Raw genomic sequence first — 24,852 nt, forward strand, 5'->3', positions numbered from 1 at the left:
AAGGATGACAAGCTGTCTACCATTTGACATGTTCCTCACAGGGACCCCTAACTTGGTGAGGTACAACTAGTGACTAACAGCTTGCCCATTACCAGGTGGGTACTGGAAGTATCAGGGGGGACACTTTGTAAAGGACATGATTGTCTAACCACTATGCTGTATACCTGAAACTAATACAGAATCATATTGAATGTAAACCATAATTGAAAAACATTAAAAAAATTCAAAAATAAATAAAAGCAAAAAGTTTCTGAAAAAATAAAAGATTGGTTTCTAGAAACCTGACCTTTTCTAAAATCAGGCTCTCATGTGTTTAGAAGATTAATTTGGATCTGAAAACATTGTTGTGTCTTCGTCATATGCAATTCAAAGTAAAAATAGTACTAGGCATTCAGACATTAAATGTTTATTTGTCCTGAAATTAAAATAGCTTATTTTAAAATGACCTGACTTGATAAGTTGAATGCAGCTGGACTTACACTGAGGGGTGGTGCTGGGGAGTGGTCAGGGGGCAGGATCTGCTGCTGGCTTAGTGTGTGTCTCATCTGCCTGTCAGGCAACCCTCCCCTCACTTCCCGAGAGCAGACAAAAGAAGGTATAAAGAGCTCCAAAATGTTAGGCCCTCACATCGTCACTAGCATATGCCCAGCACTTAGCAGGCTAAATGTAGGATTAACAAGAAAGAAAGGAAGGAATTCTTCATCCTGTGAGCATGGATTTGATTAGAAATTGCAAAAAATGTTCTTGGGAGCCAAGATTAATGAATAAAGATCCAACTGGTACTATTTTTTTTGCTTAAAAATGAAACGTGAGTGATGATGTTTTTTGGGTGGCATGTAATTTGACTCTGAGTATAATTCCCAAAGTGTAATTCTGCGGTTCTTATATCTTGAAAAAAGAATGTAGCCTCTTCAGGTAATTACCTTGGGAAATATGAATGTTCTCCTTCTGTATCTAAAATTCAGTTGTATTGCTTTAAAAACTCAGTAACATAAGATATGATTATAGTTACTTCAGGAGCCGTGTGATTGGGGGAAATTTAGTTGTGTTGTTTTGAAAATGCTTTCACAAAAGTTGCTGCGTGTTTCCTAAAAATCTTGATATACATTTTATTTAAAGATCTTTATGCCTTTACAAAGGTTATTGGAGGGATATATACCATTTCAGGAATTGTTCCTAAGGATGGATTAAGTGAGGTTTTATTAGATAGGACACACTTTGCCGTGTATTTTTTCGCTGTAATAAATCAGAGCCGAATGGATACATGCTGACCCCTCTACCCTCCTAGTGAGTCGTTGAACCTGGCAGTCACTGGGGACTGTTACACACCTTTATTTTCCTCTCTAATATGCTTACTCATTTTGTTTAATTACAAATCAACTAGAAGTGAATCTATAATAAAACAAATTTTGTAATACAATATAAATTATGATAATTAAAATTAATTTTATAAAATTAAATGTATAATAAATTAACCATCAAAAGATTAGGCAGATGATAAATGTATGACCTCTGAAAACTGTACGTAGAGAACTATTTTCCACTATTGATTTCATATGTAACATGATAGATTTTTTTTCTTTGTTTCCATTTTTCAAGGAATGATGTAGTAGTGTCTTAAATTTCTTTGCCAAGTTAGTAGCAAGTATATTCCTCCCATTTTAAAACCTGAGAAAACAAAAGCATTCTTTATATTTTTGTTGTCTTAAATATTAATGAAATATTTTCTCATGTTACTTATAATATTTCTATCCAGGTTCACACAGCATGAATTCTAGTCAGGCATTATTTATGAGGTTCATTTCAAAGCACATGAAATTTGGCTTCTTGCAAAAGGATAAATAATTCAGAATTGTTTGAGTATTTTAGTTCAGTGACCATATACTGCTAAATTCCTAAGGATGCTGGCAGATTCAACCCTTAGTTCAAAAATGTATACAATTTCCAATGGATCTAGGGCTGACAGAAGGAAATCTCTTCTGTGTTTGGATAGAAGAGTCCCAACTCCAGAACATATTATCAACCAAACATTTGGGAAACCCAACAGCAAAATTGGTTCTTGTAATTGCTAGATCATTATTGTTCCATGGGGATCAGTCTAATTTAATATTGTCCAGGGGTTGATCTTTTATTAAAAATCAATGCAGATGTCAGTTTAAAGAAACTCTTGCTTCTCCCAGCATCTACCTTGAGGTCCAGATGACTTGTTGAGTAATGGCAAAAGCCAAACATAAACAGAAGAACCATATGCACATCTCATTAACACTGCTAAATGAGAAATCACCTACAGGCAGACCTCGGAGTCACTGTGGGCTTGGTTCCAGACCACTGCGGTAAAGCAATATCATTATAAAGTGAGCTGTAGTCATTTTGCTGGTGGAGGGTCTAGCCATCTATTTGTAATGCTGCATATGCAGATCCGTGAGGCTCAGTAAAAGGAACAAACCAATTTGGTTCTTCACAGTTACTGGGTTCTTTTTGATATTGTAGATATTGGGAGCCCCAGTAATTATGTGTAGGTGAGGCCTAAGCCTCCTCCCCAACCCTCTCCCTTCCAGGTTGTAAGTCCAAACAAAATTCTGCCACATATGTAGATATGTTTTAGCAAACAAATGCAAAAGCAGTCATGTAAACTCTTCTGTAAGCATCTTGAGATTCAAATTCTGGGTCTCCTCGGTGTTCTGACGGGGCCTTGCTTCAGAGGCTCACTCAAGACACAGGAGGACCAGGATTTCACTTTTCGTTGGTGTTGACAACACTCTCAGATAATTGGTGGAATGAGAGCCTTTCGGAATCCTAAACCTAAGACACCATTCGTCAGGATATGGACTGTTGGGTTTACAAGTTCTTGTGAGGGTAAAGGCAACTGAGCAGTATTTGTGGACAGCCCACATATTTTATGTGCTGCTATTTTATTTTACACCTGTGGTGTTCCTGGGAGATAAGGCAGCTTGCTGAGATGTTTTAAGGAACACTGCTGGGTTATGTGTTTTTGATTAGTCTCTCATACCAGCTAAGCAAACCTCTAGAGTCCATGTTTGATTAAGGTATTCAAGTGTTAATTGTGTAGGTTAAACCCAACTTTCATGAACAGGGGAAGTAAGTGACATATCTAAACACGTGGGACTGGTTAGGTACCAACTCTGAGTCTAGGCTGTCAGCTCTTCCAGCTTGGATTTTTTACCATGAAGCTGTGTGAGCACCTGTCAGCTTCACAGCCAATTACTGCTTAATTATTCCTGAAAATAATGTTTGACATTTTATTACTGATCTTGAGTGTTTACAGACATTTCTGATCAAAGGAAAACAGACTCACACTGGCTTCCCTATAGAAAGATGGGAGACATTGATTGAGCATCTACTGTCTGCTAGACCCTGCAGGTGCTGCAAAGGGTGTGACATAAATAACTCCTCCTTCCTAGGGGCTACGATCTATTGATGAGGACAGACCAAGAACATTAATTGCTATAATGCAAGGCTAATTAAGTTATTGAATGAATAACTGCTATAAGAAGGAGAGAAAAGTCAACATACTCCTAGTATCAATCAGGGTTGGAGTTGCTTCCCTCTGAAAATCATTAACAGGTTACCATCCTTTCGATGCCAGGTCAGATCCTTTGCCGATAAATTACACTGACAAAGGACAGCATTCGGTTACTAGGCAACATTCCTGATGTGCTATAAGTTGTTTCTTTTTCCGGGCTCTAAAACTGTAATTGGGAAGTCATCCAGAAGTGGAGGCATCTTGTGATGAACACTGGCTTTGATTTTAGGCTCTGGATTCCTGGATGAGAGCTTGTTTCCACAACTGGCTTGGGAAACTGGGTTTTATTTAAATCTTATTGCAGCCGTGATAAGTGCAGTTAGGTTCATAATGGAAACACTCATGCTCTCCCTGCAAATAGTTTAGTGGCCTTGCCATTATGTTTCTTGCCTTTAAGACATCAAGTCTGTAAGTGCTGTTGATAGAAACGACAAAGGACTGGCTGACTTATGAAGGAAATTGAATTCCTGTATCAGTAGTGCATTGATTAATACACTTTTTAACTAACAGCGACAAAATTGGAATTGCTCATACGTTTGTTAATCATATTGCAACTCAGTACTCAAGTCTATTTGAAATTTATTACATTTTAAATCTAGTTTGAGATAGTTACAGGGACATAAGGAGAATATGAATTCTTTGAGCATAAGGAAATAATTTCTGCTAGCTTTTTCAGTTTTATACTCTACTGAAACTTTAGCCACATTAATGTGTGTTGTTAATTATAGAGTAAATTACATTTTTTGCATATATCAGAATGTCTATTAAAATCTATTAAAGCGTTTATCAAAATGATCTCATGCTAAAGAATAAGAAGGACGTTCTTAAGTATCTTGACATATTTTTTAGCTAATTATATAGTTGTTTCCAGAAGATACCACACTACCACATCCCCGGCCAATGATAGAAGACTATGCTTGGTTCTATTTCTGGAAATATATTTAAAAAATTATTGGTAGCACTTAGTGTCCTTTCCTTGTTCTTGTGTTTGGTTTGAGAGCAACTGTCCTTCCTTTGCTGTCAAGTCTATTTAATGACGCTGGCGTCAGTGGAGACAGTCTCCCAGGGAATATTCTCTTGGCTCCTTTTGGTTTGATTCTCTATCAAGAAGCTGATTTTTGTTACATGACTGGAATATTTCTAGTACCTAAGTTAGTTTTTAAAAGTTCTTTAAGATCTTACATCATGGCTCAATTTTGTTCTTTTACAGGAATTTTAAACAGTTGTCAAGTGAAATGGAATTTATGACAATTAACGGAACAACATTAAGGAATCTTGAAATACTACAGAATCAGGTCAGGTAAACATAAGAGCTGATTCAAATGGTTTTGAAAACAAAATTTGGAATAAGGTAGCAGTTTCTTCTTCTTAGGAGTACAGGTGAAAGCAACAGTATTGTCTTCAACTGACCACTCTGCCTGTTATCGACTTATAATTGTAGCACCCAATTTTTGGAGAATCAAATACAATATGGGAAATACTTCTGTGAGTTACTTTGGGAGCTATAGAGCTGTCCTTTTCAGTGATTGAAGTAACATGCTCATCCAAATAATATCCATATCAAATATTTCCTTGGAAGAGCATTTTTTTAATGTTTTAATTTATCTTAATTGTTGAAAATATTACAAATGTCCTCTTTTCCCCCTATTGGTCCCCTCCACCCAGGCTTTCAACACCCTATTGTATGTGTCCATGGGTTATGCACATATGCATGTAAGCTCTTAGGATATTCAGTCCCCACTGACTGCCCACCCCTGCCTTCCCTCTGAGATTTGTCAGCCTGTTCCATGCTTCTGTGTCTCTGGATCTGTTTTGTTCATTAGATTCCACATATGAGTAAGATCAAGAGATACTTGTCTTTCTCTGACTGGCTTATTTCACTTAGAATAATACTCTCCAGGTCTCACCATGATGTCCCAAAGGATAAGAGATCCTTTCTTTTTACAGCTACAGAGTATTCCAAGGTATAAATGCCCAAGAAGATGCTCGACATGATTTCAATCTTCTTGAACTTGTAGAGACTTGTTTTGTGTCCTAACATGTGGTCTGTCTTTGAGAATGTCCAATGTGCACTTGAGAAGAATGTATATTCTGAAGCTTTGGGGCGGAATGTTCTGTAAATGTGAATTAAATCCATCTAGTGTGTCATTTTGAGTCCCTGTTTCCTCGTTGATTTTTTGTCTGGAAGATCTATCCAGTAAAGTCAGTGGGGTGTTAAAGTCCCCTAATATGGCTATATTGCTATCTTTCCTTTAAAGCCCTCCAGAAGTCGTTTTTCAGCCTATGTGAGTCTTGCTCTGAGGTAGGTTTCTTGTAGACAGCATATAGTTGGGTCATGTTTTCTTATCCATTCAGCTACCCTGTGTCTTTTGATTGGAGCATTTAATCCATTTATATTTAAGGTTATTATTGATAGGTACTTATCGACTGCCATTTTATTTTTTTTAATAATTTATTGATTTAGAGAGAGAGAGGAAGGGGAGAAAGAGAGAGAGGGAAAAACATCAATTTGTTGTTCCACTTATTTATGCATTTATTAGTTGATTCTTGTATGTGCTCTGGCAAGGGATTGAACCCACAACGTTGGTGTATTGGGTCAATGCTCTAATCAACTGAGCTGTTTTGCCAAGGTGCCATTTTATTTTTTTATGCCTGTGTTTCTCTTTCTCTCTATTTCAACTTCTTACAGCAGTCCCTTTAACATTTCCTGCAATGCTGGTTTCGTGGTAATAAACTCCTTTAGTCTTGTTTTGTCTGGGAAGCTCTTTATTTCACCATCTATTTTGAATGATAGCCTTGCTGGATAGAGTGGTCTTGGTTTCAGATCCTTGCTTTTGATTAACTTGAATACTTCATGCCATTCCCTTCTGGCCTGTAGAGTTTCTGATGAGAAATCAGCTGACAGCCTTATGGGAGCTCTTTTGTAGGTAACCGCTTGCTTTTCTCTTGCTGCCTTTAAGATTCTCTCTTTGGCCCGGCCGGACGTGGCTCAGCAGTTGAGCGTCAACCTAGGATCCAGGCGATCGAGGTTTGATTGCCGGTCAGGGCACGTGCACGAGTTGCGGGCTGCAGCCGATCAATGACTCTCTCATCATTGGTGTTTCTATCTTTCCCTCTTCTTTCCTCTCTCTGAAGTCAATAAAGATATATTAAAAAAAAAAAAAAAAAAAGATTCTCTCTTTGTCTTGAATTTTTGGCATTTTAATTATGACATGTCTGGGTGTGGGCCTCTTTGGGTTCTTCTTGCTTGAGACTCTCCGTGCCTCCTGAACATGTGTGATGTTTTCCTTGACCAGGTTAGGGAAGTTTTCTGCCATTATTTCTTCAAACAGGTTCTCTAACCCTTGCTTACTTAAGACCTCTTCTGGCACTCCTGTGATGCAAATATTGTTATGTTTCATGTTGTCCCACAGCTCCCTTAGACTCTCCTCTTGTTTTTTAATTGTTTTTTCTTCTTGGTTCTCTGATTGAGTGATTTTTTCTACCATGTCTTCTAATTCACTGATCTGATCCTCATCTTACCCTAATATTCTGTTCTTTCCTTCCAATGTATTCTTTATTTCTACTATGTCATTCTTAATTCCCTTCATAGTTTCCATATCTTTTCTTATGCTGTTGAGCATTCTTATGATCAGTATTCTGAACTCTGTATCTGATAGATTGTTTATCTCCATTTCATTTAGCTCTTTTTCTGGAGACTTCTTTTGTTCTTTCATTTGGGGCTTGTATTTTTGTCTCCATGTTTTGGCTGCCTGTTTGGGTTTGTTTCTGTGTATTATGTAGATCTGCTAAGACTCCCAGTATTTTGGATGGTCTCTAGTGCAGACCTATGTCAGACGTTTGTGACTGGCCTTGAGTACCCCGTTTGAAGCTTTCCACACTCCACAGCCTGTAGTTATCTCTGCTGGGGCTGTGTGTGTTTGGACAGGACCACGATATGCACCAAGGTCTCCTTTTCCAAGCCCTGGGTCCAGAAGCAAATCAGGCAAAGATTCAAAGCACCCAGAGGCTGTTATTCAGTCTCTTAAGGAGCCTCAGGCTGTAGAAACTCCATAGGGTGGGGTGAGAGGTTTTTCATTGGGTGGGCCAATTGCTTCCTTCCCTTGCAAAAGCTTCTTGGAAGGTAAATGTCTGCCTGAGAAAGATGTCCTCTGCAGTATGGGAGAATGACTCAGCACAGGAGTCCAGAGGGGTGCCCTCTGATCTCTATCTCCAGGGCCCACAGCCCTAGTTTCTCCTCACACAGCTGCAGTCCACTCTGCCCTCCCTCCTGCTGGAGCCCAAGGTGAGTGGCTGCACACGAAACTTTGTGTGTTGGCTCTTTAAGAAGGAGCCTGTATTTCTAGCCATCTCTTCCTGGTATACAGAAACCCTGCTGCTTTTCACAGCCAGATCTTATGTGGGCACGTTTCTAAGTTCTGGTGCTCTGCACTAGAGAGCCCAACCTGGGGTTTAGATCCCACAGTCCTTGGTGGGAACCCCCCAGAGCTGAGATCTCCCTCCGGACCTTCAGCTGCTGCCTGTGGGAGCCCAGCCAGCCTTCTTGCACCTCCGCACTTCCTACCTGTCTCTATGGGGTCTCCCCTTTTCCTCCTTGGTTATGATGGTGCTCCCCAGCTCATCCTCATTTGGCAGTTGATTATTCAGGGTGGTTTTTATACAGTTTAGTTGTCATTCCGGCTTGATCCCAGGAGAGTGTCGGTGTAGCTTCCTCTCAACACGCGCCATCTTAGAATCCTGGAAGAGCAGCATTTTTGAAAATTCATTTGAAGTGGATTGTTTTGTATGATTGATTATATTTTTCTACATACTTTAACTTTTTCTTGAAATCTCTGCAGTCTTATTTTGTTACACAGCTTATAAAGTTTCTGTGATATTCACTAAACTATAAGGCGCGTAATAGTTCCCTTTACAAACTTTCATCATTGTTTACTTGCCCTTTATTAATGAATTAGGAAAAGAATGGAGTCATTGAAACTATTGCTTTTATTTATTTCATTGTCACTTGGTAATGTGAGATATTATATTATAAAATTGATGTTATTATAACAAAGTAATAAAAATAAGCAGTTTCAAGTCATTTGAATAAGTAGTGGAAACTGAACCATCTGAGTCAAATGGTTTAAAGCTCTTCAGAAATATTTATTACTGTTGTGAGTTACAGTAAACGCCTAATTTATTCTCCAGGCTCCGGAATGTGTACATTACTAACTAGTTTCTCCCTCTTCTACACTATCTTTTTATCCTAGAGTCCACCTTATTTCCATTCAGTAACTTGCTTATCTTGTCATTTCACTGTCCAGAAGTGAGAGTCTTTCCCATAAGTCTTTCTAATAAGCTCTCTGTACATCCCCGTAGTAGGAAACACACAGGAGGAATAAAAGGATGCTGATTGGATGAAGAAGAGCTCAGTCAGTCTACAGACACAGCCCCAGCATTCCAAGGTGTCCTTGTTCTGCCACACCCTCCCTGTTCCAATCCTACTACTGTGGAGTCAGTTCTGAGGTCACATTCCTAAGGAAAAAATCATCTGCAATCAAAATACCCTTTAAAAGTCCTTTCATTACCAAGACTTGGGCCCTCATAGAATAGAAGCTGAGAATGAATATCTGCGTGTCTTTACACATCAGCTTTGGCCTCCCCCAGGGGTGAGCGTGGAAAGGGGCAGTGAGGTGGGCAGGTGTCAGGGCAAGCATAGGTGTACAGGACTTGTGTTTCCCCCTCCTCTCTCTGCTGAGCCTGCTCCTCCAGTGACGCCAGATAACTGGAACACGATTCCCCTCCACTGCCTTCTTTCTGGGACCCTTCACTGCAGGTATCCAGTCAAGTCGTTGTCTCAGACAAGTGGGGCTGTTGCTGATCTGGACCAGCCTCGTGGGTCAGCTCTGCCTGTCCAGCTCCATCCTTAGGGAACCTCTGAGACCACTGTAGCTTCCCTGTGCTCTGCTTTAAACTCTGAAGGCCTGGGGAGCTTATGTCATACCTTTTATAGTTTCTTTCTGCCAGATGGCATTGTATCCTAATCATGAGCCTTTTTCCCCAAACTTGGATATAAGTGCCCTGAGGGAGGGAACACATCTTAATATATCTTTGCCAGCCGCACGTCTGAGTGCGTGGGCAGGTGTCCTGTAAGCACCTGCTTGATGGTTTCAGAGGCAAAGGAAAAAGTTAAAACCTCTCGGGAAAACTGCAACTTTATTTTCCAAACAAGGTTTAATCTACTAATAGACTTTCTGTAATACAATGAAACCTTGGCTAAAATAAACCATCATCTCTAGTTAGTTGTAAATTTTTTTATGACTCAACTTTCAAATAGCAAAGTATAGATAAATAAACTTACTAAGGATTTAATAAAACAGACTAAAATAAAACCCTTCCAAGTAAATTCCCTGGGGGCAGTGCAAGTTCATGTCCGTCTGGGCCTCGGCTCAGTCTGTGCTGTCATGGGAGGGTCAGTCTATAGGACAGTCATGCTGAGTCAGGGAGAGAGACTGAATTGCCAAAGGAAAATTAAATTATCTTCCCTGTATTTCCCAAGGCAGGAAAATATACAATTATATTTTTAAGATGCTTAGGACAAATATATACTTCAAAAGAGATTTCTGAATAATTTATTCTTAGTTAACCAAAAACGACACATAGACTATCCCTTTTCTGAGCAAAATATCAATACTTTCTATATATAGTGTGTGTGTGTGTATGTGTATGTTTGTGTGTGTGTGTACACACATATTTATTCAGCAACATTAAATAAACACCTGTTATGAGCCATACTTTATACTAGGCATATGTGACATTGAAAATTTTGATACATGGAATAATTAGACCTCATAATCAACTAGTGATTTTGATACAAATACAGTTGTCCAGTTAATAAAACTTGTTTGTTTTCTGATCTTTCTTAGACTGATATGAAAACCAAAGGAAGTTTATTTTGGGTTTTAGACCATACTAAAACTTCATTTGGGAGACGGAAGTTAAAGAAGTGGGTGACTCAACCACTCCTTAAATTAAGGTAAAGAGAAAATTTTTGTGCGTGTGTGTTTAATCTGAAATTATATAAAGTTGTGAAATTAAAGGTATGCTGACCTCATTAAAACCAAGATTACCATGACTTAAAAGAACAGTTTTTTGGTTTGATTCATTTGTTTTTTCTTTTATTCAAAATATTACAGATGTCCCCTTTCCTTCCGATTGACCCCTTCCACCCTCCCCCACGCACCTCACCAGTTCCTCACCACACTATTGCCTGTCTCCTTGGGTTATGCATATATGCATATAAATTCTTTGGTTAGTCTCTTGCCTCCCCACTCATCCAACCCCTCCTTACCTCTGAGATTCCTCAGTCTGATCCATGCTTCCATGTCATTGAATCATTTCTGTCCATCAGTTTATTAAGTTCTTTAGATTCCATGTATAAGTAAGATCATGTGATGTTTGTCTTTCTCTGCCTGGCTTATTTCGTTTAACATAATATTCTCCAGGTCCATCCATACTGTCCCAAAGGGTATGAGATCCTTCTTTACAGCTGCATAGTATTTCATGGTATATATGTCCCACAGTTTTTTATCCACTCATCGACTGATGGGCACTTGGGCTGTTTCCAGATCTTAGCTATTGTAAATTGCGCTGTTATGAACACAGGGGTGCATATATTCTTTCTGATTAGTGTTTCAGGATTCTTAGGATATATTTCTACAAGTGGGATCACAGGGTCAAAAGGCAGTTCCATTTTTAATTTTTTGAGGAACCTCCATACTGTTTCCACAGTGGCTGCCCCAGTCTGCATTCCCCCCAGCAGTGTCCTAAGGTTCCCCTTTCCCCACACCCTCGCCAGCACAAGTTGTTTATTGATTTACTGATGGCAGCCATTCTTACAGGTGTGAATTGATACCTCATTGTGGTTTTAATTTGCATCTCTCTGATGATTAGCCATGTTGAGCATTTTCTCATGTGCTTCTTGGCTATCTGCATGTCCTCTTTGGAGAAGTGTCTATTCAGGTCCTTTGCCCATTTCTTAATTGGGTTGTTTGTCTTCCTCTTGCTGAGTAGTATGAGTTCTTTGTACGCTTTGGAAATTAGCTCCTTATCAGATGCATCCCTGGCAAATGTGTTCTCCAGACCGTGGGGTTCCTTTGTATTTTGAGGCTGTTTTCTTTTGCTGTGCAGAAGCTTTTCAGTTTGAAGTATTCCCATATGTTTATTTTTTCTTTTGTTTCTCTTGCCCAAGGAGATGTATCAGTGAAAATTCCACAATGTGAGATGCCTGTGACTTTACTGCTTATTTTTTCTTCAAGGAATTTTATGGTTTCGCAACTTACATTTAAGTCTTATCCATTTTGAATTTTTTCTTGTATATGGTGTAAGTTGGTGGTCTAGTTTCATTTATTTGTAGCTACCTGTCCAATTTCCCCCGCACCATTTATTGAAGAGGCTGTCTTTATTTACTCCATTGTATGCTCTTGATTCCTTTGCCAAATATTAATTGATCATAATTGCATGGGTCTGTTTCTGGGGTCTGTGTTCTATTCCAGTGATCTCTATGTCTGTTGTTGTACTAATACCAGACTGTATTCATTACCATGGTTTGTAGTACAGTGTGATATCCAGTGAAGTGATGCCTCCTATTCTGTTCTTCTTTCTTAAGATGACTAGGCTGTTCGTGGTCTTTTTTTGTTCCATATAAATTTTTGGACTATTTGTTCTAGCTCTGTGAAATACAGTGTTCCATTGAATCTGTAGATTGCTTTGGGTAGTATGGACATTTTAATGATGTCAATTCTTCCAATCCATGAGCATGGTATATTTTTCCACTTTATATCTTCCTCTGTTTCTTTTTTCAGTGTCATGTAGTTTTCTGAGTACAGGTCTTTTATATCCTTGGTTAAGTTTATTCCTAGGTATCTTATTTTTTTAGGTGCAATGGTAAATGGTATTGTTTTTTCAGTTTCTCTTTCTGAGAGTTCATTATTGGTGTATAAAAATGCCCTCGATTTCCAGATGTTAATTTTGTATCCAGCAACCTTGCTGAATTCATTCTCAAATCTAGTAGTACTTTGATGGAGTCTTTACGGTTTTCTATGTACAAGTCATGTCATCTGCAAATAATGACAGTTTTACTTCCTTCTTTCCAATTTGGATGCCTTTTATGTTTCCTTCCTGTATGATGGCTGTGGCTAGGATTTCCAGTACTATGTGGAGTAAGAGTGGTGAAAGTGGACACCCCTGTCTTGTTCCTGTTCTTAGGGGAAATGATTTTAGTTTTTGCCCATTGAGTATGATGTTGGCTGTAAGTTTGTCACATATGGCCTTTGTTATGTTGAGGTATGATCCCTCTATTCCCACTTTGCAAGAGTGTTTATCAGAAATGGGTACTGGATTTTGTCAGATGCTTTCTCTGCATCTATTAATGTGATCATATGATTGTTGTCCTTCATTTTGTTTATATGATATATCACATTTATTGATCAGCAGATACTATACCAGCCTTGCATCCCTGGAATAACCCCACTTGGTCGTGGTGTATGATTTTTTAATGCATTGCTGGATCTGGTTTGCTAGTATTTTGTTGAGGATTTTAGCATCTATGTTCATCAGGGATATTGGCCTGTAATTTTCTTTCTTTGTAGTATCTTTATCTGGTTTGGGGATTAGGGTGATGCTGGCCTCATAAAAAGAGTTTGGGAGTCATCCCTCCTCTCAAATTTTCTGGAATAGTTTGAGGACAATAGATGTTAATTCTTCTTTGAATGTTTGGTAAAACTTGCTTATAAATCCATCTGGTCCAGGACTTATGTTTGCTGATAGCTTTTTGATTACTGCTTCAATTTCATTACTTGTTATCGACCTATTCAGGTTTTCTGCTTTTTCCTGATTCAGCTTTGGAAGGTGTATGCTTCTAGGAATTTGTCCATTTCACCTATATTGTCCAGTTTGTTAGCATATTATGGCTCATAGTATTTTCTTGTGATCCTTTGTATTTCTGTTGGGTCAGTTGTTATATCGCCTCTTTCATTTCTGATTTTATTTATTTGGGTCCTCTCTCTTTGTTTCTTGGTGAGTCTGGCTAAAGGTGCATCAATCTTATTTATCTTTCCAATGAACCAGCTCTTGGTTTCATTGATTTGGATTTTTTTTGTATTTTTTTTAGTCTCTAGTTCATTAATTTCTGTTCTGATCTTTATTATTTCCTTCCTTCTACATAGGGCTTTTCTTGCTGCTCCCTCTCTAATTCTTTTAGCTGTGTTGATAGTTTATTACAGCTTTTTCTTGCTTCCTGAGGTCTGCATGTACTGCTATGAACTTTCCTCTCAGGACTGCTGTAACTGTGCCCCATAGATTTGGGGTTGTTGTCGTTCATTTTCATGTTTTCCCAGGAAGTGTTTGATTTCTCCCTTGATCTCATTGGTAACCCAGTCATTGTTTAATATCATGCTATTTAGCTTCTGTGTGTTTGAATATTTTTGATTTTAGAATGGTTGATTTCCCCTTTCTTGCCATCATGATCCAAGAAGATGCTTGATATGATTTCCATCTTCTTGAACTTGTAGAGACTTGTTTTGTGCCCTAACATGTGGTCTATTTCTGAGACTGTTCCATGTGCACTTGAGAAGAATGTGTATTCTGCTTCGTTGGGATGAAATGTTCTATAAATGTCAATTAAACCAATTAGACCTAGTGAGTCATTTAAGGCCTGTGTTTCCCTGTTGATTTTTTGTCCTGATGATCTGTCCAGTGATGACATTTGGGTCTTAAAGTCCCCCAATGTGACTGTGTTGTTGTCAATCTCCCTCTTAAAGTCCACCAAGAAATTTTTTATATATTTAGATGATCCTATATTGGGTGCATATATATTTATAAGGGTTATTTCCTCCTGTTGGATAGATCCCATTAGTATTATGTAGTGACCGTCTTTGTCTCTTGTGATGGTCTTTATTTTGAAGTCTATTTTGTCAGAAATAAGTATTGCTACTCCAGATTTTTTTTGTGTGTGTCCATTTGCATGAAGTATTTTTTTTCCATTCCTTCACTTTCAGCCTGTGTGAATCTTTTGCTCTCAGGTGGGTCTCTTGTAGGCAGCATACATTTGCGTCCTGTTTTCCTATCCATTCAACTACCCTATGTCTTTTGATTGGAGCATTTATTCCGTTTACATTTAAGGTTACTATTGATATAAACTTATTTAATGACAGTTCCCCCTTTATGCTGATATACCTTTCTCTCACTGTTCCTTCTTTTTCTTAGAGCAGTCCTTTAAGCGTTTCTTGCAATGCTGGTTTCGTGGAACTGAACTCCTTTAGCCTTTTTTTGTCGGGGAAGCTTTTTATTTCACCTTCAATTTTAAATGATAGCCTTCTGGATAAAGCAGTCTTGGTTGCAGGTTCTTGCTTTTCATTATTTTGAGAACTTCATGCCACTCCCTTCTGGCCTGAAGTATTTCTGTTAAGTAATCTGCTGTCAGCCTTATGGAGTTTCCCTTGTAGTTTAGGGATTGCCTCTCTCTTGCAGCCCTTAGGATTCTCTCTTTGTCCTTGACATTTACCATTTTAATTATGATGTGTTTTTCAGTAGGTCTCTTTGGGCTCCTTTTGTTTGGAACCCACTGTGCTTTCTGAATTTGTGTGGCTTCTCCCTCGCCAGCCTAGGGAAGTTTTCTGTTATTATTTCCTCCAAAAAGTTCTCTGTCCCTTGCTTTGTTTCCTCTCACTGTGTTACCCCTGTGATATGAATGTTGTTACGTTTCATATTGTCCCAAAGCTCCCTTAGACTGTCCTCAGGCTTTTTAAGTTTTTTTTCTTTTTGCTGCTTTGATTGGGTGGTTATTTGTACCTTATTTTCTGTCACTTACTCTGTTCTCCTCTTCATTGAGCCTCCTTTTAATTCCTTCCAGCAATTCTTGATGTCAGATACAGCATTCTTCATTTCTTCCTGGTTCTTATTTATGATATCTAGCTCTTTTTTCATGTTTTCACTAAGTTCCTGGACCTTTTCATGAATTGTCTTGTTCTCATTAATTTCCTTGAGCATCTTTATAATCATTACTCTGAACTCTATTTCTGATCACTTGCTTAATTCAGTCTCGTCAAGGTCTTTATCTGGCAATCTTTTCTTTAGTTTGGGGGTTCTTTGTCTTCCCATTTAGGTGACTCTTAGTGTTTGTATCTGTTTATTAGATATATTTGCTGTCTCCCAGTCTTGTGGGGTGAGATTTTGTAGTGTATGTCCAGTGGAGCCCAGAGGTACGTTTTCCTTATTCTTCTGAGCTGTTAGCTCTAGTTGTATCCCTGTTGTGGGTGTCCCTTTTGTGGGTTTTTTGGGTTCTCCTGTTGTGGTTGTGTCTAGATTGTTGTTGACCAGTCCTTGGAAGGACTCTCCTCTCAGGTTTGCTAACTGTGTGTCTCAGCCCCAACCACATCGTGTGATCTGTTACACGGGTGCTGGCAAGGCAGGACAGTACACCCCCAACTGCCAGGAAACAAACAGTATCTTACAAAATATCCTCACAATCAATGAAAACATCCCAAGTGAAAGTAGAATTGGGAGAGTGAAAGGAGAACACAAATGCTAATGCAAAAAAAAAAAATAAAGAGAAAGAAAAAATACAGTGAGAGAGAGGAAAAAGAATATTATTGCTAATAGTATCAAAAAAGAAAAAAATAATAATAATAGAAAGTGAAAAATAGAGAAGCTACTGGGAGATAAAAGGGGCAGAGAAAAGATTATGAACAAAGGGCAAACAAATAGACAGGAAGACAGAAGGGAGAAAAACAAAGAAGAAAGAAAGAAGACAAAAGTTATTCCAGTGGAAAGAGAAGAGGGAGAGATGGAGCCTGGGCAGGGAGGGAGGGAGACCAATTAGAGTTTTGCGGGGAGCAATATAGAAAAGCAGTGAATTTATTGGTTATAATGATAATGTCCCAGCAGGGAATGTCAAGAAAATCTTCATGATAGAACAAAAGACAAAAGAAAGCAAAAAAAAAAAAAACCAAAAAAGCAAAAAAAAAAAAAAAAAACAAGGAAAGCTAAACAAAATATTTTAATTAATTTAAATTTTAAAATTAAAAAAATTAGAAATCTAAAAAGAAAAAATTTGTTCTTTTCTCTCTTTTTTCTAAAAAAAATAAATAAATAAGTCAGGTGAGTTTCTTCCGGGCAGCTTGTGTTGTCTGCGGGTCACTGTTTTGTTTCTCCTGGGAGGTGCTTGTGTCTCAGCCAATGTGAGGAGCGTCCAGGTTTGGCTCTGGTGTCCTCAGGTAGATGGTTGATCTGAGGCTCTCCGCGGGCCACCTCCTCTTGTCAGCTATTTGCCTCCCCCTTGTAGTGGCCTGGTCTTGCTCCAGAGTCTAGTCTTCAGGGTGCAGGGTGGCTAGTGAAGCTCAGGGTGTCACCCCCCTTAGAGGTGTCGCTGTCAGGCTCACTGTGGGGAAGTTAGTCTCTGCTCCACAGCCAGCTCCTCAGCCCTACCCTGTCTTCTGATTCTAGGTCCTCAGGCTCTGTCCTGCTGCAGCTTCAGATTGACTTCAGCCTGTTGCCTTTTCTGTCTGGGCCGTTTCAGCAGCCTGGGCTCAGTGGGTTTGATTAAAAAATTCCAGTGAGCACTTTGCCTGCCCAGCTCTCAGAAGGAGTTTTAAGATTTCCTCCAGTTCCCAAACAATAGTCCCTGAGAGTCTTATTCTTGTATTGTTGTCCTGTGAGCTGATCTCCCTTCCCCCTCAGGACTCTGCCCTGCTGGGGATACCTGGGGCCTCAGTGAGCTGAACCAGCCCCTTTCCTACTGGGGGCGGTGCTCCCGGCTGCAGGAAAGGTAGTTGTCCTCCGTCCGCCCCTCCTTCCCCAGTTCGTTTTGGCTAAAAGCACAGGGCACTTACTTCAAACTCTCCACAATGCTGACACAAGTCCCAGCTTTTGCTGGTCTGTCTCCCCAGTGCAAGCCAGGAAGGTGGACACCTGTTGAGCAGTGAAAAATTCAGAAGCGCACAAAGCAACACAGAGTGAGAGAACCCACCCTGCAAGGTCCCGTCGCCCCCGAGCCTTGGTACCAAGCAGAAGGGGTCTCAAGGTCAGCCTCACCCCCCCGTAGCTGCCCTGCACAGCTGATCTCAGTAAAGCTGGGGCAGCTCCTTGAGCTCTACCCCAGCTCCCCACAGAGCAGGTCAAAAAACCCTGGCAGCTCTGGGAGCTGGGGTCCTGATTTGCCCTTCTGTCAGCTCTGGACCCTCTCTGGCGGCAGGAGGGCTCTCATTTCCTTCCCCGCACCGCACAGATCAAATGCTTTCTGGGGTTCTACACCATGCCTTACAGGAAGGCAGAGAGTCCCTGTATGTGGCTGCTCAGTGCAGCCCTCCAGCCCCTTCTATTTGGGAGTCACACACTGTGGGACGGCCTTTCCCACAGGCAGCAGCCGGGGTGAAAGAGACCTGTGCCGTCTGCAGCATTAGGGGCATGTTTTCACTGGGAGGCGCAGTCCCCTCCTTACAGGCACATTGTTCCCCTGGCTCCCTCTGCCCTCCACGCGGGCCACTCCTTCCCTTCTCCTCTGCTCCGGGTTTGAGATCCCAGCTTTTGGATGCCAGTCCACAGTGTCAAGGGGAGGGAGCTTTGCAGCCCCTAACCCTCGGGGTTCAGAGCCCAACAAAGGCTTCAGGGGGACTCCCCCTTTCTACGCCCCCGTCTCTTACCAGACTCTGTGTTGTTTCTTCAGGGCTCCCTCCTTGAAATATATCCACTCAGGTATATTTCTCTGCTTTTTCCAAGCTGGTTACGCAGTATTTTAGTGGTAAATCAAGTCCATGGCTGGGAGTAAGGGCGCTCTGCTTCTTGTCACAGTGCCACCATCTTCCTTGCTCAAAAGAACACAGTTTTAAATTGGGGAAGATTTTCTTTTGTATCTGGCAGTAGACTGTCAATACTGTGAGAAGTTTCCTTTCCCCAGGAACGAGCCTGTTTGCGGATTGGAAGACATGGGGTTTCTGGCGGAAAGTGGGTTATGCACTTAGTTTGATCATCAGCAGTGTAAGTGGGTGTTTGGAGAGATGTGGCGCTGCCTTCTGTAGAGGGCTCTGCGGGCTGGGCTGAGGGGTTGGCAGCCAGAGGAAGCTAATTCAGTGATTCCGAGCATGGGAGTGGCAGGGTCAGAGCTGGGCATGTGCGTAGGAGGGGACAGAGTGGGGGGGGACAAATTACCAAGTTCACGGAGAGGTTCTGAGGGCCTGAGCTAAATCAGTATCAGTAGGAATCTGAAAGAGAGGTAAGAGAGACATTTAGGACAGGAGGAATCTGTTTAGGTCGTTGCTTTAGCCATATTGCATGACCAGTGTGTTAATGTCTGAATTTAATTTATTCATTTTATATTGACTCTCTTTAGAGCAAACCTTTCAGAAGAAATTAGAACAACAAAAAACCACCTTTCCTCAGCAGTTTGTATTTTAATGTTTTCCCCTAAATAACCTTAAGTTAGAATTGCAGAGGCATCTCCATGAATAGCAGCCGACAGGCCCAGACTCCGCCGCACGCCCTCCCAGTGGCAGGAGCTGGGGCCACGCGCCGCACTTCTCGGCGACAGCCACACCGGCAGACTCTGACGCCATCACCTCGTTCATCTCCAGATGTGAAGGACTCAGTGACACCCACAATTAGTCCTTGGGGTTTTGGTGGTAAAAAACAATCTTTGTCGTCCCCAGAACCTCAAGTTCATTGTTTTTATCATATGGAATGAAATTACTCAGGTGTCTTCTTTCCATTCGTTTAGAATGTATCGTGGTTTTTTAAGAAATTAAATTTATTGGGGTGACTGGTTCCTGTACGGTAGACAGTGTTTCACTGTGTGCTCATCACCGAGTCTGGTCTCCTGTCACCGCCATCCTCTTGGCCCCTCCCCCTTCGTGCGCCTCGCCCCATCTCTCCGGCGGCCACCACGCAGTTATCTGCCTGTGAGTTTGTTTGTTCGACTCGACTGTTCCTTTGTTGCTTTCCGTTTTGCATCCCGCCTCTGAGTGAAGTTACAGGGTTCTTGTCCTTTGCCACCTGACCTGTTTCCCTTAGCATGACACTCAGGACCCGCCCACGTGGTCACAAACGGCAGCGTCGTCCTTCCTGTGGCTGAGTCGTGTTCCACTGTGCACACGTCCCGCAGCTTCTCTCCACCTGCCCGCCGAAGGTGGGTTGTTTGCATGCTGGCCACCCTGAATAATTGTGCATAGGGGTATGTCTGTCTTTACAAAATTCTCTAGTAGATACCCAGAAGAGGGATGGCGGGGCCATATGGCAACTCTGTTCTTAATTTTTTGAGGAACCTCCCTGCTGTTTTCCATACTGGCCCTCCTGGTCTACATCCCCGCCAGCACTGTGTGGGTGTCCTTTTTCCTCCCGTCTCTCCAACACTTGTTAGTATTGTCTGGTTGATAATAGCACTCTGACAAGCATGAGGCGGTATCTCATTGAGGTTTTGATTTCCTTTATAGTTAGTGCAGTTGAGCATCTTTTTAAATATCTGTTGGCCGTTTGTATGTCTTCTTGGGAGAAGTGTCCTTGGCTCATTTTTTTATTGTGTTGTTTATTTTGTTGTTGTTGAATCGTATGAGTTATACTTTGGATATTAGCCCCTTATTGCAGTGTTGTTTGCAAGTATCTCGTCCCTGTTGGTCGGTTGCCCCATCGTGTTGATGGGGTCTTGCCGCGCAGGAGTTTCTGGTTGATGCTCTCCCCATTCACTTATTTTTCTTTTACTCCCCCTGCCTTTGGGGTCAAGTTCACAAAGACCTCTCTGAGATGAAGGTCCATAAGTTTAATACCTATGTTTTCTTCTGTGTACTTTAATGTTTTCTCATATTTAAGTATTTAATCCGTTTTGAGTTAATTTTTGTGTATGGTCTCCAGTAGCAGTCTGGTTTCTTTCTTTTGCATGTGGCTATCTGATTTTTCCAACACCATTTCTTGAGGAAGCTTTAGATTGAGCCTTGTGTTAAGGTCAGCTGCAGAATACTACAGGGCACCTTGGGGTAATATCTGTACCGTCATCTAATTGGCAGTGCTTCTTCCTGTTTTGCTGACTGGCACCAAATCTCGTATTGATGGCACCGGAGTAGTTGTTCTGTTCTAGTGGTCTGACACATTGTTTTCCAGTTGGTTGGAAAGCCTTCTTACCCCTGCTAATTAAAGAACAGTTCTGAGATATGTAAGCTGTTTTATTTGAAAAACTTGATTAGAGGTCGTTTTTATTTCTTTGCATTATGACCTGCTCGCAGGAGATAAAGTGGACTTAGAGCTGCCTCAGTATTGAGAGACCCTGGTAAACAGCACCCCCCCCCCCGCCCTTGTTAGACATGTGTGGCCGGCTGTGGCGTTCTTTCTCAGCGCAGCCTATCGACCCGTCTCAACCTGGTCCTTCACGTCACTGCTGCCAATCAGATTTAACACTTGAGATCCAAGAACTAGCTTTCCTTGTGTCATCCTTCCTTGTTCACTTTGCACAAAATATCTTTTTCCTTGTCAACGTCTTAAGCTTTGTCTGCACATAGTTACTTTCAAGCTTATATTTGGGATGCTATTTCTCCCCTCCCCGTGCTGTTCTTTGTGGAATCTACTAAACAAATTTTGCACCCAGCCAGGCGTGGCTCAGCGGTTGAGCGTCGACCTAGGATCCAGGTGATAGGGGTTCAATTCCCAGTCAGGGCACATGCCCGGGTTGCGGGCTCGATCGGTGACTTTCTCGTCATTGATGTTTCTCTCTCTCCCTCTCCTTTCCTCTCTCTGAAATCAATAAAGATATATTTAAAAAAAAAAAAAATTTGTAAACCAATAAAGATCACCATAAAAATGACGATGGTAACAGTTAACATGTTTTGAGTATGTGTTACTATGTACCAGGCACTGTACTAAATGTTTAACATGTATTATTTCATTGAATCCTTGTAACTTTATGAGGGGAAATTGTAGAGGCTGGATTTGAACTGAGAGCACCTGCCGCCTTAGCCCCAGTTTCTAACCTCTGAGCTGTTACCTCCCTAGAACAAGTGAGGCTGGGTTACAGCCAGAATGATTCCTCGTGAACATGCTTTTGCCTGTGGTGTCCCTAAGCCAAAATTAAAGCCACTACCTTTGTATTTTCCCAGAGTGCAAACCAACTTAGCACACCTTTCGGTGTCTTTCTAAGAAATTTATAGTTTTATGTTTATGTTAAAAAATGTTCTGGTGGACTTCATAGGTATGACTTGGCTCTTTATTCGCCTCTTTTGCTTTTATCTTTTCGTAGCTCAGCCAGCCTCTTTAACTGCTGAGAGCCCAGTGTTCTTTGTCATTCTTCTGCACTCACGGGTGGTGTTCTTTTGTGGTTCCTTTTTCTGTCGTGGTATCATCTTAGTCTGTTTCAGCTGGTGTCGTCTTTCATTTATTCAGGAGTGAGTTATTAAAATAAACTTTATATTTGTTTAGCATTTTAGGTAAATGTTAGGGTAAAACATTGATTTATTTTATCACAACAATCCTATGCAAAGAAAACTTACTTTTTTATTGATTTACTTTTTACCTCATCTTGCTTTAGTTCATATGTAGTCATTGGGATGGGATGGGATGGGATGGGATGGGATGGGATGGGATGGGATGGGATGGGATGGGATGATGGGATGGGATGGGATGGGATGGGATGGGATGGGATGGGATGGGATGGGATGGGATGATGATGGGATGGGATGGGATGGGATGGGATGGGATGGGATGGGATGGGATGGGATGGGATGGGATGGGATGATGGGATGGGATGGGATGGGATGGGATGGGATGGGATGGGATGGGATGGATGGGATTCAACAGCTATTTATTGAACATATTGTGATCCCAGACTATGGGAATGAAGATAAGGTCCCTGTGCTCACTGAGCTTGCGTTTGAATAGAAAAGACAGTGAGGAAGTGACCGGAGTTGGGGTTTTCGTTATGGAAAGAAAGTGGAGGGTGGTGTGGACAGGGATGGAAAGGGTTAGGTTGGTCTCGTGTGTCCAGAGAGCCTCTCGGGGAAGCGCGGATGGAGATCGTGGGGAGGAGAGGGGAGGGTCCTGAAGGCACAGTAGGCAGTGAGCCTGGCAGCTCTGATGTCAGAGAACTTGGAGTGACCAAGCTATGGGCAGAAGTTCCCTCAGACCAAAGCCTCGGGCAAGAGGAAGAGGGTGACAGGTGCTCGGAGTGAGACTCGAGAGGTAAGCAGGGTCACTTGCCTTGTAGGTCAGGTCAGGATTCCAGATTGGAACCTAAGATCAATGGCAAGTTGTTGATGAGCATACAGCAGAGGTATGGCGTGAACAGACGTGGGTTCTAGGAAGACCTCTCAGGGTACAGGGTGGAGAACAGATGGAAAAGAGGCAGATGGCTGTGGGAGGACTGTTAGGGGGCTGTTCCAGGCATCTCTCTGAGAAACGATCTTTCACGGAGACTAGTTAATGGCAGCAGAGATGGAGAGAAATGGGTGGATTTAAGAGGCCACCCAGCGGGAACAGAAGAGCCAGTCTGCGTGTCGACCGCGCTCTGCCTTGTTCTGCTCTGTCATGTAAACAAATGCCCATTTCGCAGCCAGAGAAAAGCAGAGCAGAAGTGAGACCTGAAATTAGTTTCTGTATCAGGAACAGGCAGGGCCTCACAGGATAGTTATAAAGCTAATAAAGATTACAGCACCCAATGAATGGCAAAGTATTCAATTAACAGTCACCTAGACAGGGTTCTGGTGTGAGCTCTGCCCTCTCACATGAATGTGTGTGATGTCAACAGAACTTTGATGAGCACATGTGCACTTAGCTGACGTTCCCCTCCCCCCAAGACGTCCATTCTTTCTTTCATTTGCTCGCTCACTGATTCAGAATAACATTTGCTGAGGCCTGCTAGCTGCTAGGAAGGTTCACTCCTCTCAGTCTTGAATACCACATGCAGCCACTATGCCCAGGGTGGGCTTCGGGTGTTTAAAGGAATAGATGGGCCACATCGCGTGTAGGACAGTCAGTCTGGTTTCCATTTTAAGGTGACAGAGCTTCACCTTTCTTCCCCGTGACCCTCCACATAGGGTGTAGACGTTGATAGACCTCCATCCCTGTTCTCCCGTCTCTGATGTCATGTCCTCAGCACCTTCTGTAGCTGCCCCCAGTCTTTGCTCCACATGCTAATCTCACTTCACTCGAACACTTGGTCAGCTCACCCACCACCATGCCCTCTGTTAAAGCTGTTGGTTAACGGAATGGATTGTTTTTGACTGAGATGTCCAGTCATTTCAGTCAGGAGTATCTGGTTGCCCATTGTTGACTGTTACCGTAGCCAAGGTGATTGACACAAGCAGTTGTAGCACATAAATCCTCAACCTGGTTTAAATGCAATTTCTTGCTAATGTAAAGTCCAGTGGGTAGTGGATGTGGGATTGGAGTGGTTTTTTGCTCCATTCATGGACCAAGCTGATGGAGTCAACAAGATTGCCCTGAGCTCAACATCCAGCTGGCATGGGGGAGAGAGCAGACCCAGGAGGTTTTTATGGGCCAGGGCTAGGAGAGGCTTAATCATTCCTACCCACCTTTCATTGGCTAGAACTTGGGTACATGGCCATACCTAATTTCAGGGGAGACAGAAATGCAGTCTCTGTGTCTGCCCAGGAGGAAGGGAAAGCCCAGTGTTCCAGGCTCTGCCCCTGCTAATGACTCTCCTTGTGTGGTACCTGCTTTTTGATTCAAATGGTGAGGGTCAGGAAAGGACCAGAGATGTGGAGAAGCCTCCTGTGTGGTTTTCTAAGTGCTTCATATCCAGTACTGGGCCTTAGGGTGGGAGATGTCTACATTCTGATTGTTAATGTATCTCATAATTGCTATTACTGTTCTCACAGGGAAATAAATGCTCGGCTGGATGCTGTGTCCGAAGTTCTCCATTCTGAATCCAGTGTGTTTGGTCAGATAGAAAATCATCTGTGTAAATTGCCTGACTTAGAGAGAGGACTCTGTAGCATTTATCACAAAAAAGTAAGTGCTAGAAATCAAATCTATTAAAACTGATAATGTTCCTCAGCATGAAGACACCAGATAGAAAGGAAAACATCTCAGCTGTGTTGTTATTGTATCTTGTAAAATGTTGCAGAGAACAGAGAGAATCCTGGAAAATTTTAATGGCACAAATTAAGGGTAGCCCAATTTTTGCACTGTAAAAAGTAAAGTTTGCCCACTTCTGTTAACTACAGCAACACACAAAGGCCCTTCTGTTATAATACAGGATATTCTTATGTTTCAGCCTCAAAGTGTGGACCATTGTCAAACTGGGAAATTTGCTTAGACTAGCTACTTTTAAAAAGAGA

The 24,852-nt window shown here is 41.6% G+C and overlaps 1 protein-coding gene across 1 annotated transcript in view; it reads left to right on the forward strand.

The window, feature by feature from the left end:
• LOC107543706 (DNA mismatch repair protein Msh3-like) overlaps positions 1-24,852 on the forward strand; it is a 152,485-nt gene that overhangs the window by 41,533 nt on the left and 86,100 nt on the right. Inside the window, exons 11-13 of the mRNA XM_087827169.1 lie at positions 4,755-4,839; positions 10,450-10,559; positions 24,391-24,523. Of these exons, the coding sequence (XP_087683295.1) occupies positions 4,755-4,839; positions 10,450-10,559; positions 24,391-24,523 (328 nt within the window). The remainder of the gene's footprint in view (positions 1-4,754; positions 4,840-10,449; positions 10,560-24,390; positions 24,524-24,852) is intronic.

Source organism: Miniopterus natalensis, chromosome 18, assembly GCF_054644295.1.
Source record: "Miniopterus natalensis isolate mMinNat1 chromosome 18, mMinNat1.hap1, whole genome shotgun sequence".
NCBI classification, from domain to species: domain Eukaryota; kingdom Metazoa; phylum Chordata; class Mammalia; order Chiroptera; family Miniopteridae; genus Miniopterus; species Miniopterus natalensis.